The 16,876-nt window shown below is 50.7% G+C and overlaps 1 protein-coding gene across 1 annotated transcript; it reads right to left on the reverse strand.

Moving 5' to 3' along the window:
- Positions 1 to 2,297: 2,297 nt before the first annotated feature.
- On the reverse strand, positions 2,298 to 16,255 carry PDYN (prodynorphin). The gene is made up of 4 exons (XM_004433840.3): positions 16,172 to 16,255; positions 14,884 to 14,942; positions 4,980 to 5,127; positions 2,298 to 3,584 (listed from the first exon to the last, which is right to left on the reverse strand). The coding sequence occupies exons 3-4, from the start codon at positions 5,106 to 5,108 to the stop codon at positions 2,949 to 2,951; spliced, it is 765 nt and encodes a 254-aa protein (XP_004433897.1). The 5' UTR covers positions 5,109 to 5,127; positions 14,884 to 14,942; positions 16,172 to 16,255; the 3' UTR covers positions 2,298 to 2,948.
- Between the last annotated feature and the right edge of the window lie 621 nt (positions 16,256 to 16,876).

Genomic DNA, 16,876 nt, shown 5'->3' on the forward strand with positions numbered 1-16,876 from the left:
TTCTTCCCTAGAGAAGCTCCTGGGCTAGCAGACAGCAGGCTAAGGATTCAATGGGTAAAAGTGACAGAAACCTAAATTTCAACCCAACATAAAGATAGAACTTTCCAAAACTGAATCATTAAGGAATAGCAATATGTTGTGGAATCCAAGTCAATGAAAGTGTTAAAGCCAATTAACATTTGTTATCAATGTGTCAAATTGGCACAGGGTAGGTAGTCAGAGGAGATAATCCCAACCTTACATTCCTTCCAACTTGATGATCCTATGGATATCAAGACTAGAATATTCCTCCAGAAGCATTTCCTGAATATCCTAGGGAGATTCCTCCCCTGCCCCTATTATCTGTTTTTACTAAATCCTAGTGGTTTTCTTCACAACAATTACTAACATTTTAAATTTTATTTAAATTTAATTTATGAAATTTTATTTTTAATTTTAGATTTATGTATTATTTTACTTGTTTATTTCTGTCTCCTCCACTAGACTGTAAGTTCCATAAGAGCTGAGACCTTGTCTGTTTTATTTTCCTGTGCCTCCAGCACCTGGTACAAGGCATACACACAGTAGGCCTTCAATTGGTACTTTGTTGAATGAATGAAAGAAGGAGCGAGGCTTCCCTGACCCTGTGTTTTCTGTGGAGTCACTCAGAAAGCCAGTGTCCACATGGAACCCAGGAGGTCCGGAGCCACCAGGTGTCTTTCACACTAGCCCAATGTGAAGACATCTCATCTATGCCATTTAATGAAGGATGTCATTTTAGCAAAGGACACGATGCCACCCATCGTCTAGAGTGTTCTCCATCCCTGGCACACTCCCCCTCGTCTAGAACATTTCTCCCTCCCGCCCTGTCATCCAGCAGAGAAGACAGCCTCTGGGTGTTCCGTGGGACTCAGACTCCCTCTGCATCACCTCCCCCTGCTCTCCCCACTGGGTTGCTGGATGCTTGAACTTTGCCACTGTCCCTTAAGACAATGTGGGAAGAACTTACTGAGTGCCTGCTATGTACTAGGAGCTTTGCATCTATGATCGCATCTAATCCACACAGCCACCTTACAAAGATGGCACCATTAGTCTTTATTTTATAGAGGAGGGAGCTAAAGCTTAGAGAGGTCAAATGACTTATTCAAGATCTCAAACTTACACAGATTTCAAACTTAGGGCTACGGCACTCTAAATTTCTGTTATCCTATATTTACTTTTCTAACTTGAATGCGTGTGTGTGTGCGTGCGCGCGCATGTGTATGTGTATACATTTTTTCATTCCCCAGCACTCTTTTCTGCAAATGGTCTTCTCACTCTCTGGGGACTGAGGCATGCACACACATGCTCCCCCAAGTCATCAGCATCTTTCTTTTATTTATAGTACTGGAGGAGTAGGAAATAACACAGGCCTATTAAGGACTAAGCAAATTCCAAGTTAATTGCATAAGTGGAATTTTTCAGAAGCACACAAAATAACCCTAAAACAACGTATACATTTCAGAACATCATGAGAGACCTGGGGGTTGCGCATGAAGAGGTGTGCTCAGTAGCATCTTATACAAATTAACCAAACCCAAGTCTATTTCTCTCCTCTCTAGCCCGGCCTTCTGGATCCACAAAACCATAGTGTCTAGGGACGAATTAGCAAGAGAGACAGAGAGAGAGAGAGACAGAGACATAGAGAGAGGGGACTTTGAAACCAAGGCATGGGGAGTCTCTGCCTCTGATTCTGGGTTATTTGAATCAAGGGAATTCATTTGGCCTCAAGCACTTAATCATTTCATTCCTCTTTCAGTTTTATTTTGAGACATTAAGAGGAAAGAATCATCGGGGGGTTGAAGAGTGTCTTTTTTCTCTTTCTAGCTGTTGCTTCTGGATTCCCTTACTCAATGCCCATTGCATATGGTTGACCAGATGGCTTGGACTCTTGGCAGCTGATTCAGCTGCTCAAGAACATGGTTGTGCTTAACCTCATCAACTCGACTCAGCTTCAGTTCATCCTGGGGTAGGAAAGTGATACTGATCAGTTTAATTAGTTTAATGAGGGCTGAGGGAACTGGTTCACATTTTAAGTTTGTTGCACAGAACAAATTGGTTTGCCTCGCTCCCGCCTTGATCATTTCAGCATTGGGAGGGAGAACTGTTCTCATTAACTAGTAGGAAAGGCACGTTCATTCCCTTCCTCTCCTGTGAGGAGTTGGGCACTGTCCAGGGTACCAACATGGAGTCCAGGAACTTGGTTCTTCAAGACGTGTGTTTCTACACTATGAGAACTCAGACCAAAAAAAAAAAAAAAAAAAAAAAAAAAAGAACTCAGACCACATCGACTGACGGTCTAACCCACTAGAAGACTAGTAGGAATTCCTGCTCCAATAAAAGGCACTGTATGAGCTTTTTACCTAAAGCATGGTCTCCAAAGTGGGGTGCACAGGGAGATCATTTAAGGTTTAGGAATAAAATGTTAGGATTTGTATTTGTTTATCCATCTTGTTTTAAATTTCTACCTTTTGTATGCTTTATGTTACATATATACTATCTAAGTGACTATACCTGCATGGCAGGGGATATGCTCATTTTTCTTCTGAGAGGGGCATATGATCGGTAAAGTTTGGAGATCATAGATCTAGAGGGATGAAGAACAGGTCAGTCTGGATTTCTGGAATTGGGGAGTCACATGAATGGGGTGGAGGGACTGATATCAAAGGCTGCTGCTGGTCATAGGTCTAGAGGTCTGGGGTCTGAGTGAGCACGAAGTCTATTGGAGAGGGGAATCTCCACCCTTCCGCCTCACTGACCCCAGACAAACACTGCACTCCAGGCAGAAGAGAGGCAGGCTGGGTTTGGATTTTGTAGACAATGCTGAGCTGAGCACGGGGCGGGGGACACAGGGGAAGATGAATGAGTGCATTCCAATCTGGAAGGGTGTAAGGGGAAGTTCCTGACTCAACTCCACGATGGGGAGGTGTTTATGCATCAAAAAGCTCTCCAGAGTAGGCACTGGGGTCTTCCTGAGCCCGGGTGACCACCTTGAACTGGCGCCGGAGAAAACCCCCATAGCGCTTCTGGTTGTCCCACTTGAGCTTGGGACGGATGCGCCGCAAGAAGCCCCCGTAGCGTTTGTACAGGTCCTCACGGCCCACCCTATCCCCGTCCCCCTCCCCAGCCACCTCTGAGCTCCTCTTGGGGTATTTGCGCAAAAAGCCCCCGTAGCGTTTGACCTGCTCCTTGGGGTCCTCCTCATCAGAAGCCAGTGCTCCAGCCTCCACGGAGCCATCATTTGGCGGGGCGTCCCCCATCAGCTCAGACTCCACTCCCTCCCCCAACTTGCCAGAGAGACCCCTGAGCTTCTCTGCCAAGCTCCTGCTCAGAGCATTCTCCTCTGCTGGGGCGCTGAGGAGGAATCTGTTTTTCTCCAGCTCCTTCAGGAAGGGCCCCACCCGCTTGGCCAGCTCACTATAGGGCTCTTCTAAAGCTGCCATGCTCTCCAGGTCTTCCTTGTCATTGAGCCCGAGGGTGAAAGGGCTGAAAAAAGACAGAAGCTCCTGGCATCGTTCCCATTCCTCAGCTGGCAGCAGGCTGGCCTGGCATTCCAGGGAGCAAATCTGCAAGAGATCCAAAAAGACCACAGTGGTAATGTCACCCCACCAAACTGTCAAAGCACATGCACTTCCTGCCCCAGCGCCCCCTGTCCAATATCTGAGAAAATCGGGAATAGCTGCCATTACTAAGCCCTGAGCTGCCCACTTTAATCCTCCCAACGGTGCATAAAGGTAGGTGACTTTGTGCCCGAGTGGAAAATGAGGAAACAGACATGGAGAGGTAAAACAGCTTTCCCGTGGGCACATGGCTGCAGGGGGCAAGGCCAAAACTGGAAGTAAGATCTTCCCATAGTGCTCTGCTCTGCTCAGCCATCCTCTTCCACTTCTGACTCCAGAGGGAGTACTTGGTTCTCCCCATCTTTCCTAAGTGTGAAGGATGCTGCAGACACTTTGCAGAGAGGGATGGAAGCAATGCAGAATGGTGGAAAGGACTCATGTGAGGGGATGTTTGAGGATTCATCAAAACTGAGGGGACAATAGTATCTACTTCATAAGAGTACTGGGAGAATTCAAACATGATGATGATGATGATGATGATGACCATGACGACAATACTGGACAATACTGGACTTGGACCCAGGCAGTCTTGATGCCACGAGTCCTCATGCTGAACCACTGTGCTCTGGGAGATCGTATGTGGGCAGCACCTGGCACTCTGTGTGCATCTCTATAAAGAGAGGCTAAAATCATATATTTAATACTTTGCGTTGTCACCTCATAGAATCACCCTCATTTTGCAGATGAAGACACTGAGAAACGGTCCCAGGGTCATGGAACTGGAAAGTGGCAGAACCACAGCCTATATTCTGTCCACCACACCCTTGGTGCCTCTACTCCAGCCTGTCTGCTGTCCTGGGAGAGGCACGTGGGGGAGCGCGACACAAAGCAAAGCCAACAAGGCTGGACCAAGAGATGCTAGGACCCAGGAGAGGGTCAAAGCTTAGATCCTGCCAACCAGATCCTGGCATTCAGGGGTGGTGGAAAGAGCTCCCTCTATGGGAGTGACTAGATTTGGAGGTGCCCATCAGCCTGGTGGTAAGATGCCCTGAAAAGTTACTCCAGGGCTGCCGACTCCCCAAGTCAGCACCACTTGTGAACCACACTCCTTGTTGCCAGGCATCAGGCTCCCTGGAAACAGGGAATGTGTGGCCCAGACTGCAGTGAGCCCATGGTGGTGAGGTCTGGGGCGGCGGGGGATGGGAGTTGGAAAACAGCAGCCCCTGGCGCCCAGGCTGACCACAGGGCAGGACATGCCCTGCACAGGTGGGACGAGTCTACAGGACAGGCACACAGCTGCCCAGGCCTGCTTCTTTCCCTCTCTGGGATCCCCACACAGAAGGTCCCGTCCACACACAGGCTCTAGGACCTGGGCATCCAGAAGCCGTGCCTGAAACCTACCAGAGGGTTGACGGGTTTGGGCCCACGCTGGGTCTTCACAGCACACGAGGAGCAGCCAGACAGGCAGTCCGCTGTGGCAGAGGGCAGCGCGAGGAGGCAAGCAGCCAGCAGCAGCCCCTGCCAGGCCATGCTGTCTCAGCTCCTCCCGCTGGGGAGGGAGAAAGAGAAGACAATGAAACCTGTGAGCACCGACTCTGTGGGGGGCGTCCTGAGCCTGCGAAGTCACCCGCCAGCTCCTGCCAGCAGCACCACAAGCAAACATTCTCGTTCCCATTCTACAGTGGAGAAAACAGAGGCCCCGAGAGGCACAGTGGGTGCCCCAAGGCCAGGGGTCAAGGAAGGGAATTAAGACCTGCTGAGTGCCTGCCGTGTGCCAGGAGCGCTCCTACACATTCACATTCAGTCTGCACAGCAGCTCTCAAGGCGGGTTGTGCTACTGCATTGGACAGATGGGGAAGTTGAGGCACAGAGAGGGGAAGAGACTGCCCACACAGCAAGGCAGTGGACAAGCCAGGACTTGACTAGGGTCTGTCGGGCTTCAAACCCACCTTGACCACCCACCAAGCCAGAAGACACTTGGCTATCTGCTTTTCTGAGTGCTCTGAGGCTTCCGTCACCTGCCTTCGTCCCCTTCTCCCCACACTGTCCCCAAGCCAGCCCTTTCTGCTGTGTAAGGTCTCTGGAAGTTGCCTTTTCCACCCAAGCACCTTCACCCGTCTCCATGCGGGCCTTCCTACCTCCCGTTCCTTCTCTGACCCCTCCTGCCCTCCCTGAAATACCTTTCTCAGCTTATCAATGCTGTGATCAGATCCCCTGGACTGGGGCAGGCCTGGCCCTTCTCCTACATGACCGGGACACCCTCAATCCCATCTCTACAACCTAATATTTCAGCTCTGGGTTCCAACCACATCCAGCTACTTGCAATTCCCCTAGGGAATGCATCAGGCCCTGTCCCACCTCTGGGCCTTTAAGTACATGCTGTTCCCTCTGCTTGGAAAACCCTCCCTCTCTTCTCCTGTTACCTGTCATTTAGGTCTTAGATTAGACATCACCTCCTCCAGGCAGCTTTCCCTGATCTCCTAGGCTGGATGGGATGATCCTCCTTTCTACTTTCCCAGAAACTTGTGCTTCCTCCATCAAAATATTCCACTATTTGGTAATCATCTATGTGAGGCTTCAGACTCGGGTTCCACGAAGGCAGGAGCTGTGTCTTGTTTTCGTCTCTGAAATACTGTCTGTTCCTCAAACACGCCAAGCTTGCTCCTGCCTCAGAGCCTTTGCACTTTCTATGCCTCCAACCACAGTACTCTGACCACAGATTTTCACATGGTTCCCTCCTTGTAATCAAATGAATTAAACGTCACATCCTCAGGGCGGCATCTGCTGAGCCCTGTGCTCACCTGGAGAGCTTCCTGGCTCTCTCTCACTTCGCCCTGCTGTGTTGGCAGGGACCACTCTCCGCCTCGTGCTGTCCTGTTTACCTGATGGTTGCTTGTGCTGTTTGTCATTGTCTCCCCCACTAGAATGCTGGCTCTTAAGGGTATAGACCCTAACTGTGTGTCCTGCTGGGTCCTCGTCCCCACAACCCTCACCAGCATGCAGCAGGCACCCAGTAAACACGAGGCTTCACCAACAGTCCGCTAAAAGCTGTCCCTTTCACAGTCAACTCTTTATAAACCAATTATCAACCTCAAAGCTGTTCAAATGGAGGGCTGGAGATGGGGAGTCCCCTGAGATACCCCGCCCCGGGCAGGGGCTCCATGCTCTTCCCAGCCTGGGCCTCCTAGCCTGACGCCCTGCTGCGGCGCTCAGGGATGCCTGACCTCCTTCCCTCCCCCAGCGCCCGTGCCTGCACACTGCCCTGTTTGCTCAGGTGTTCAGGGGTTAGAAGATTCCACTCCAGGGCCCCAGAGCCCCACGCTGTAGCGCAGGGCCTCTCCCTCCTCAGAGCACACAGTAGGTTCCCCCACCAAAGCACGCCTGATAATGACCCCAGCCAGCGTTTATGGAGCCCCTGCTGAGCTTCCGGCCTTGAGCTAAGCCCCTAAGTCCATCATGCCATTTATTCCTCCCCAGCGAGGGGGCACTTCCGGTTCAGTGAATTGCCCATGCCCTCCAGCGAGCGGGGAAGCGGGGCTGCAAGGCCATTCTGTTTGACTCCCCACACATGTGGGAAGTGCGTGTGCTGTGACAGTTTGATGGGGTGCCCTTAATGACTACAATTTCTAGAACAACTTTGATTGCCTAACAGCTGAACCCTCTGTGAAGCCCAGAGAGCCATATGCATAGGGCCTTTGCCTTCTATATTGTTCTCAATCCACCACCAACTCTAAGAGGTAGGCTTCATTACCCTCACTTTAAGACAAGAAAACATGTGCTCAGAGAGGCTTGGCAAATCTCCTGAGGTCACACAGCGATTAAATGAGAACTCAGGCCCGTCTGCCTCTCTTGAGGCTGGGCAAGATCTGCCCCCTGAGCAGGGAGGCTCAGAGAAGAAAATTCAGGGAAGTGGACCTGTGTCCATCCCACATTTCTCCCTCCCTCTGGCTTCTCTCACGCTCTATCAGCTGCTGAGCGGATTTGGGTTCCAGGCGAGTGAGCTGTGCCATTTATGTGCAGATAAAAAGCAGGCAGTCCGTGTTTTCTCTGATATCAGCAATGGCTGGGCTGGCCTGTTACAAGATTAGCAGTGAATTAACCCGCTGGGGCAGGGGAGCCTACACCACCCTCTAATTCCTGGCCGGAGGCTTCCTGCACAGCTTGGCTGCTAAGGCATGAACCCCGATTTGAGATCTTCGTCCCAGGCAAAAATAGTGTCAGCATCCTTTCCTTTCATGCATTAACTTGATATTTAATAATAGTTCTAGCTGATCTGATGGTTGTTAAGTACTCCAGATGTTCTGAGCAATTCTCGTGGATGAACTCATTTATAGTCGCAGCAACTCTGTGGGGGGGGGGGTACTGTTGTCACGCCCACTTTACAGATGAGGAAACTGAGTGAGGACACCCGCCAGGACTCCAGAGCTGGTAAGTGGCAAAGTTGGGATTCGTACCCAGGCAGTCCGGCTCCGGAGCCCTCCTCTTAACCACTGTGTACCGCCCCGGCCCCTTCAGTCCACCCCTCCCAGCCTCCAGCTCCACCCTCCAGGGCCCTCCAGGGTCCATATCCTCCCTGCTCCTGGCTCCAGAGCAGCCTCCAACCTTGCCTCTGAGAGGCCTTCCACACAGCAGCCAGAGGACTCGTCTGAAATGCCCATCTGACTGCACCTCTGCCCTCACCCAGGCTCTCCACGGCCTTTGAGCAGAAGCCCCCCCTTAGCCAGGTGCTCACGGGCTTCCCTACTGGGGAGAGCTGACACTTACTAGGCGTCACCCTGTGCTGAGTGTCTAATGTGAGGGGTCCTCATAACAACCCTGGACGGCCGGGGCTAACAGTCTCCTCATTCTACAGATGAGAAAACGGAGGCAGAGAGCGATTACGTCACCTCTTCAAGGTGTCCCTGCACGTGGGCAGCACGTGAGCATGAGCTCCGTCTGACCTGGGCCTGACCAAAGCACTTGCAATTTCAAAATGAAGCCCCATGCGCCCCATCTTCCAAGCTTTTGCACAAGGGGTTCCCTCTGCCTGGAACACCTTTCTCCCCACCCATCCACTCCCATCTCCCTCTGACCTGGCTAACTCTTATTTGTTCTTCAAAACTCAGCCTCAGTTACCTCCTCCAGGAAGTCTGTCTGGATTAGGCCCCTCCGCTGAGCTCTCAGAGTCACTTGTGCTGGCTCTGTCACATAATTGCCTCTTACTTTCTGAGTTTCCTGCCAGGGGGTAGTTTGTAAGTGCAAAGTCCTTGAGGTGAGAGTGTTGGTGTGTTAGAGGATGACAGGGAGGCCAGGGTGGATGAGGGTGCATGAGGGAGGAGACTGGGGTAGAAAAAGCAGAGAGGTGGGTGGTGGCCAGATAGCGTCGGCCTCACAGGCTAGGGTAGGGAGTTTGCATGTCGTTCTAATGTGATGGGAAGACTGAGGAAGTTTGAGTGATGGATGAATGAATGAATGAAAGAACAGTGTCCCAGCACCGAATACAGGGCTAGAATGAGAGCAGGAGCTCCACACATGTTTGTTGAGTGAATCATCAGGCAACACTGGACCTCTTGGAAGCCCAGCTTCAGTTTTTCCGGATCCCACCTTTATGCCCCAGAGGAACCTCAGGGTCTGCGGTTGTCTGAAACCAACACCTGCTGAAGGAAATTCAGCAAATGTTAATGAAATCAGGAGAGGGGCAAGGGGAGGAAAGAGGAAGGAAGAGAAGAAGGGAGGCGGCAGGACTGGGGGGATGTGAGGGACGGGGAAACTGAGGCAGAGAAAGAGAGCAGAGTAACAGGGGAGGGGGAAAGAGGAAGGAGAGGAAGTGAGAAACAGTCCAAAGGGAGAAGGAGGGAGGAAGAAAGACTAAAATGGAGGGACAGGGAGGAGAGAGGGAGAGAGACGAAGAGGGGGAGACAGAAGGAGGAAGGCCTGGTAGCAGAGGGAGAGGCAGAAGGAAGAAATGGCCGGTCACTTGCCAAATATTAGGGACTTCATTCTGAGGCTTGAATCTTTTTTCTGGCTAGCTAACGGCTGTGCTCACTAGCTGCGGTTCCTTGACATGGGAAGGGTTCAGCCCCTGAATCACCGTCTTCAGGCAAAGCCTCTCTCTCCCCCACTCCACCCCTCCCCGGCTCCACAGCCCTGGCCTCAGGAGGTCTCCGAGGAAGGAGGGCTGGGAGGAGGGAATTTGATGGGGTGGGGACAGAGCAGAGGGCTGCCCAGGGAGGCTCTTCTGAAGGACAGGGATGAAGCGATGGGGGTCGAGCAAGGCTGAGGCCTCTGGCTCCCTCCTCCCCAGCCCTGCACATGGCGAACATCCGAACATCCGGAGGTTGCAAACTGGCTGCCCGCAGGACAAACCCAGCAAGTGGGCACAGGGTGTTTTGACCTGCACAAGGATTTTTTAAAAATTTTGTTGCCAACATTTCAAAATTGGGAGATTCTTACATTTAAAAAATCTCTATTTCTAACTTGTCTTTAAAAGATTGAAAGCCCTGGAAACATCAGGCCTTCGTTCAAATACAATAGTCATGGAGGGGGTGCATGTGGCCTGGTCACCACTGTCCCCACCAGTGGCTTCCCTCATGTCCATCCCTGCCGATCACCCGACAGACGTTTGAGTTTGCAACCCCTGAATTGCCTACTCCATCAACGGGGAGAGCAGCATGGGGTGGGAGGGGTACACTTAGTGAGAGAGGAGAGGTGAGACCTCCAATTTCCTCCTGACCCAGAGGCAGGATCACCAGGGTCACTGACCGAGGTTAGTGATGTGGGTTCAAATCCCAGCCCACCACTTATCAGCAGTTTGGGAAAATTACTAAATTTGCTGTGTCTCAGTTTTCTCAGTTATCAAATGGGGCTGATAATAATGCTTCAGAGGGTTAGTGTAGGAATTAAATAAGAGACCATGTGTAAAGCACATGGCATGGTGCCTGGCACACAGTAGGTGCTTTAACTAGTAGAGTATGAAGGCTCCATTCCAATCTTACATGGGCTCCAGGCGATGAGAAAAGAAAAGGGCAAAAAGGAGTGATAATATAGGGCCTGGAACACAGAGGGATCTCAAAAAAAGATTGTTGAATAAATTAACTGCCAGATGTGGTGGGCCTACTGTGTGCCGGGTGGGGCTGAGTGCTCCTAATTCATGGTGTCGCCCATCCAATGAGAGCCATCACTGGTCAAGAGCCCACTAGATGCCAGGCTGTGCGTTTTGACTTTACACATATTATTCTAATCCTCACAACAACCCAGAGGTGAGCACTTTATACCCATTGTACAGAGGAAAAGCTGAGGCTAGGAGAGGAGAGGCTGCTTACCCAAGCTCACTTGGCTTGTAAGTGGGAGAGTCAGCCTTCTGACTAGATCTCTCTGGCTTAAAAGATGACTCTGATAGAGACACATCACATCAGCCCTGAGACTTTCCTAAGCAATCCTATTTCCTTCCTTTTGTACGATAAATAAATTATTGAGCAACGTCAGATGGGTCCCCAGGGGATCGTCTTCGCCTTTGCTATGGGGATTTGCTTGGAAGTCCTACATCAGAGGTAGCCCTGCCTGCTTGTCATCTCTGATTTGGGATGAGCTGAGGAGAAAAGGAACGTGGCCGATCATGGGGGTGAGAAGTGGGAACAGAGCCCACTTGGCGAGCTCGAGGGGCAGCATCAGCACACCGACCCCAGTGGGGGGCTCCCATGGTGAGGAGGGGCCCCTTTCACCAACCGGGTGGGCCAGGGGGCGTCCTCCCGGTCCTCCCAAAGAAAACCTCTCTGCATTTGCAAGTCCATGAAGCATTTCCTCGGCCACCGCCTCGCGGGGCTTTGTGACAGCCCAGTGAGGCAAGCTCGGGCTGGTGGGGGACGAGGGGTGACTCCCCCAGCCTCCGTAATCACGGGATCCAGTTCCTTATAATAAATGAGGCTCTTCCTCTATATGCACACGTCCTGTTGTTGCTGTTTCTCTGGAGAAGCCTGACCAACAGACACCCATCCCATTTGTTTACGTAAGTCTATGGCTGCTTTCAGGCCACAGAAACACGGGGAGTGTGAAACAGGGACTGTGTGGCCCAGAATGCCAAAGATATTTACTATCTGGTCTTTTACAGAAAAAGTTAGCTGACCCCTGCCTTCATTATTTTTATAACCATTTTCTAATTCTAATTATTCTAATTGTTTTGAAGCTGATTTTCTTGGGACAATCAGAGTCTCCAAACCTCTGTCTTCTCATCTGTAAATGGGCTCGCATCCCCTCCCTGCCGTGTTGCCATAAGGACGGCCTGAGACAGCATTGTTTAAAGGGCCAGCACACAGTGGACCTGTTTCTACCCAGGGCCCAGAGTTCCTTGAAGGGGAAGGGACTGCTTGCCCTCTTATCTCCTCTTGATGATATTTCTGTACTGTAGTCAGAGGGCTCGAAGGAGCAGCAGGCACTTTTATTTAAAAAGCCAGCATGGAATAATAATGGCTTGATTTAACATCGCAATTATCTCTCAGAGCATTTTATCACATGTGATTATTCCTATTTGATAGAAGAGGAAATGGGAAAAGGTAGAAATGAAGTCACTTGTTTAAGGTCACATCATGAGTCAGGAGGGAAATGGAGACAGAGCTGGGGCCTCCTACACCAGGCGGTGACGGTGACTCGCACTGGGGAGGTGGCATTGTTTCAATGATCCCCAGCAACAGGCATCACGTGGCCAACAAGGACTGCGCCCCTGCTCTGTGCCAGGCCTGGCCCCTCACGGACCCTGCCGGGCGGTGCTATTATTACAGGCTCAGGTTCCAGGTCAGAAGAGCGGGGACCGAGTGACAAAGCATTCCCCTGGTCCCCGACGTGCGTGGCAGAGTTGGGATTCTCTGAGTCCACAGCAACCCCCATGTAAGGCACAGCTACAGGGCCAAGCTCACTGCTATGCATTTTATCTCAATTACTGCAGCTTCACCCTCTGGAGAACCCAGTAGCCTGGGCACTATTAGCCCCATTTTCTAGATGGGGAAACAGAGACTCAGAGAAGCAAAATGACTGGGTCAAGGCCAAGAGGCAAAGACACCACAGAAGCAGGCTTAAAAGTCAGAGACTCCACTCCACAAACCATCCCTGGGGTGCAGGTAAACATTAAACGCCCATTGGATACCCCCTGCCCCAACTCGCACATTCATGAAGATGAGACTATTCCAGGAGTTTTGCCCCACTCGAAAAATACATCAAGTCCAGCCCTCCAGTGGGCTGGCAAAGGGAGACTTGGAAAACTGGAGAAACAGTGTTCTTATTAGGCCTTTAGCATCATTAACATAGAATGGATTATCAATATGGGGGCATGCAGGGCTCGGGTTCTGAATGGAAAGTGAATCCACCATTTAGTCCAGCAAGAATCAAAACACAGAACATAGGATGAAGGCCCACGGGGAGGGTTGGCCACCTCTCTCGGGCCATTCGTTGTGTGGAGACCAGAGTGAAAGACGGCCCTGCCGTTGGCAGTTGCAATGGCATCACTAAGTGCGTTTTCAAAAGAATGTTTTTGAAGAGCAGGATTCACATGGAACTCCATCCTTTGTTTTTTGGTGCAATTAAGGGATGAGGAGAAAGGCAGAGGAGGGTGGACCAGAGAGAGATGGAAATGAAGAGACACAGAAAGAGACAGATAGACAGACAGACAGACATGCGACTTGCATACACAGAGAAAGAGATCAAGACACTTAGAAGAGCACAGAGCGATGATGGCCCTTGTGGGAAAAGAAAATAAAGATGAGAAATAGAGATGGGGAGATGGCAAACGGGAATGAGAGGGAGAGGGTATAAGAGAAAGGAAGAGGATAGGGAGGAGAGGGATAAAGAAGAGGGAAGGGAACAAAACGAGAGAGAGAAGGCAGGAGGGGAATGGACTTGGATTCTGGAGGTTGACCTACCAAGTGAGTCACAAATACCAATTCTCTCCCCCTGCCAGGGGCCCAGGGACCCTACCACATAATAACTGCTCAGTAAACCTTGTCAGGTTAAATTGAACGGTCCAGTAATAGGTTAAGGAGCCAAATGACCTTGGAAAATTACACCCTGGTGAATATGCCTGCGGCCCGGAGCGACCATTCTGGCCAGTGGGACAGCTGGATGGCCTCAGGGAGAAGCCTCCTGAGCCAGGGGACGTGCCTCACGGATCTGGGCCATTTACTGTCCCACCAAGAGCATCAATCTGGACCCAGGCTGGAAGGGATTAATGAGGTCCAACTTCAGAGGACCCAGAGCCACCGCTTCATCTCCAGGGACTGATCCGGGGCTTGCCTGGGTGTCTCCAGCAATGTTTATTGCCCGCCACAATGGCCAGCTCTGTCCCAGTGAAATCGTTTTAGCCCTTTGTCAGACCCAGTGAGATTAACCAACATTTATTGGCTGAGATGAGCGAAAACGGGGAGAGAAATCAGCTAGCTGACCGCACTTTCACATACACACGTTGAAATCAAACCACCCACTATCGATCCTGCTTAGAATGATGGAAGACATCTAATAAATACAACAATTGTGCAGGAATGACCCAAGGAGGGTGAGTTAGGGAGGATCGATCAAGAACAGACTTCATGATCCCAAGGCGGCAGATGAAGAAATGAAGTCTTCTGTTGGTGTGGAGAGAATGGGATGGGGAGGGGAGAGGAGGGTCAGCCCCACAAACAGAAATAGTAGATGTTCAATCATATTTCCTGGACATTGCACACAGCATGATGGAGTGGGACGATCAAGGATTTTATCATAGAATGGGGGAGAGGGGTCCAACTCGGCCACCTTGAACTTGAGCAGTCATACTAGCATTTCTTGAGTACCTACTAAAAGCCAAGCATCTTACAGTATCCCATAGGGGCCTCACAATAACCTCAGGAGGAGAATATTATTATTATCCTTATTGTGCGGGTAAGGAAATTAATGCTCAGAGAGGTACAGCTGTTGTCTCAAAATCACACAGCAAATGAGTGGTGGGATCTGTGATCTGAACCCAGCACTGTTTCGGGTGTTGCAAGACACACGTTTAGATGATATATAGAAAATTCCTGGCTCCCAGGAGTTACCTCAAGACCCTAATCCCTTTCCATGTGCTTTAACGGGATTGCAAATTTTTCAAACAGCCCCAGAGCCAGTCCCTTTGCCTGTTCTGCTACAACGTGCTGGATTCTGCATGCTGGGTTCATCAGGAGCCGCTGCTGCAACATCCCACTCCCAGCTGCCAGCGGAGACACAGGATTCGCCTGCCACCCATCACACCTCTAGCTCATCTGGGGCAAAGCAGTGGGCATGAGAGCCCGTCAGCAAACGCAAACCTCCCCCAGGCAGCATAACTCACCGGCTTGCGCTGCTGCAACTGCTCCCCCACACAGATCTCAAAGGCTGGAGATAAATGACCTGCAAAAATAGAACAAAAGGCTAGGTGGGGTGGGTTGGGGGAGAAGGTGAGGGGACAAGAGAAGGAAGATACAGCGGCGGGAGGGGACCGTGGGGGGAGAAAATGAAGAGAAGAGGATTGACATTCTGAAACGGGTTGCAATGGATCCTGACGGGAATGCCTGTCAAATTAGAAAAGCGTTGTATATTTCCCCAGTCCTTGGAAGAATGATGGTAGTGAAGACTTTCGGTCTGTGGGAGGGGAATTGAAATCAGATCCAATAACCTGAAGAGCTTGTTTCCCCTGGGAAGCTTGGAGGCTTAATTAAGGGATGTTTATAAAGCTTGGAGAGATTCTAGATAAAAGAGACCCAGGAAAAAGTACAAGGTCACAGAATTTACTATTCAACCTTGGAGTTATCGACAGGCTTTTTTCTCTGAAGCTCACCAGCTTTTTTGCTAGAGTCAAACTTTGGGATTCTAGAATACTTTCTTTGAATGTGTTTATCCTTACCAGTGAGCAAATGGCTTTCCCCTTTGAGCTGCTTCCCTGCCTGACTTAGACTCCGCTGGCTGTAATTTACATGAAAGCAACAAGTCCTTTCAAAGTAAAATGGACAAGAAAAATCCTGCTTCCCTGGGTCTCCTGGCATGTTGTCACTTTCTTCCCCTATTCTTTCCCAACAACACCACCCCAAACTTCATTTCTGTGTAAACTTACGTCAAAGGAAGCCACTCAAACTAGCACCCTGTCAGCAATTAAACACGATCCAAAAAGAATGAAAAGGCTGAACTTGATTGTACATTGATGTACATGATACGTGGTAAATGCCAGAGCCCTGAATCTCATTAATTTCCCCAAGCCCTTGTTCTCTAAGTCCAGTGAGAATCACTGACCTTTTAAATCACCCTGATTAGCTAAACCTCTTGCTTTTTCCACCCAGGCGTCCTATTCTTACACGCATGGAGAAGACGACCCTGGAGCTGATACCAAGGGGTGGTCCTTTGGGGAGACAGCCACCACCTGTTTAAGCCAGGGCCTGAGGGAGAAAGAGAAATTCCAAAGAGCAGTCTGTCTTGCACTGACCTGGCTTTTGTAAACTAGACTCCTAACTGTAACTACCTCTGCCAGATAATAAGACCCAAACCTCAAATCCCCCAGCCCGAGCTCCCACCACCTCCAGGTCCAGAGGACCAGGAAGAACGAACAAAACCAAGAGAGAGGATTCCAGTGCCCCTCTGGGTATTACCTGTGCTCTTCTTTGTCCCTGGGCAGCTTCTGGCGGGTCGGAGGGTGGTGGCAGGTGGCTGGTCCAAGACTCAGGGGCCTCTCTGACTCCGGCTCGGAAGGAGGTGCCAAAGAGGCGGCTGTGAGCGCCACCAAAGCCCCTTAGAATGGCAGTTCTGGTGCCTCGCCCCCCTTTTATGGACTAGAGCCTCCTCCTGTCGCTCAGCCCTTGCCGAGCACAGGCTGCTCAGAGCCAATGGGGAAGTAGCTCAGAGCAGTCAGAGGCACAGACCCCCGGGCCCTTCAACTTGAACTCCCTGGGCCCGACACAATAGGCTTCGTGACAGGGGATGTGGAGGAGGAAGGCAGCCGAGCTGGGAGGGGGGTGGATTCCGGGTGTAGTGCTGTTTGTCACTTGAAATCTGGCCACTTCAGTCTTTGATGCGTTTCCAGGAGAGTGTCACAGAAAAAAAGAGAGAGAGGTAGGGAAGGACAGAGACAGAAAGAGTTGGAGAGACACAGAAAGAGAGTCAGAAAGAGAGAGACAGACAGATATAGAGACAGATGGAGACGGAGAGAGAGACAGAGACAGCAAGAATGCGTCAGACAGATATAGAGACAGATGGAGATAGGCAGAGAGATACAGTCAGACAGACAGGGAGACAGAGAGACAAACAGATATAGAGACAGATGGAGATAGGCAGAGAGATACAGTCAGACAGACAGG

This window comes from Ceratotherium simum, chromosome 21 (assembly GCF_057802395.1).
Source record: "Ceratotherium simum simum isolate JZ-2026a chromosome 21, ASM5780239v1, whole genome shotgun sequence".
Taxonomy (NCBI): domain Eukaryota; kingdom Metazoa; phylum Chordata; class Mammalia; order Perissodactyla; family Rhinocerotidae; genus Ceratotherium; species Ceratotherium simum.

What these genes read in the sequence shown, in the direction of transcription:
- PDYN (XM_004433840.3), bottom strand. Translation starts at nt 5,108, where the DNA reads ATGGCCTGGCAGGGGCTGCTGCTGGCTGCTTGCCTCCTCGCGCTGCCC. An exon ending in CCAAACCCGTCAACCCTCTG is followed by an intron (nt 3,585 to 4,979) that starts GTAGGTTTCAGG and finishes GATCTCTTGCAG; the next exon opens with ATTTGCTCCCTGGAATGCCA.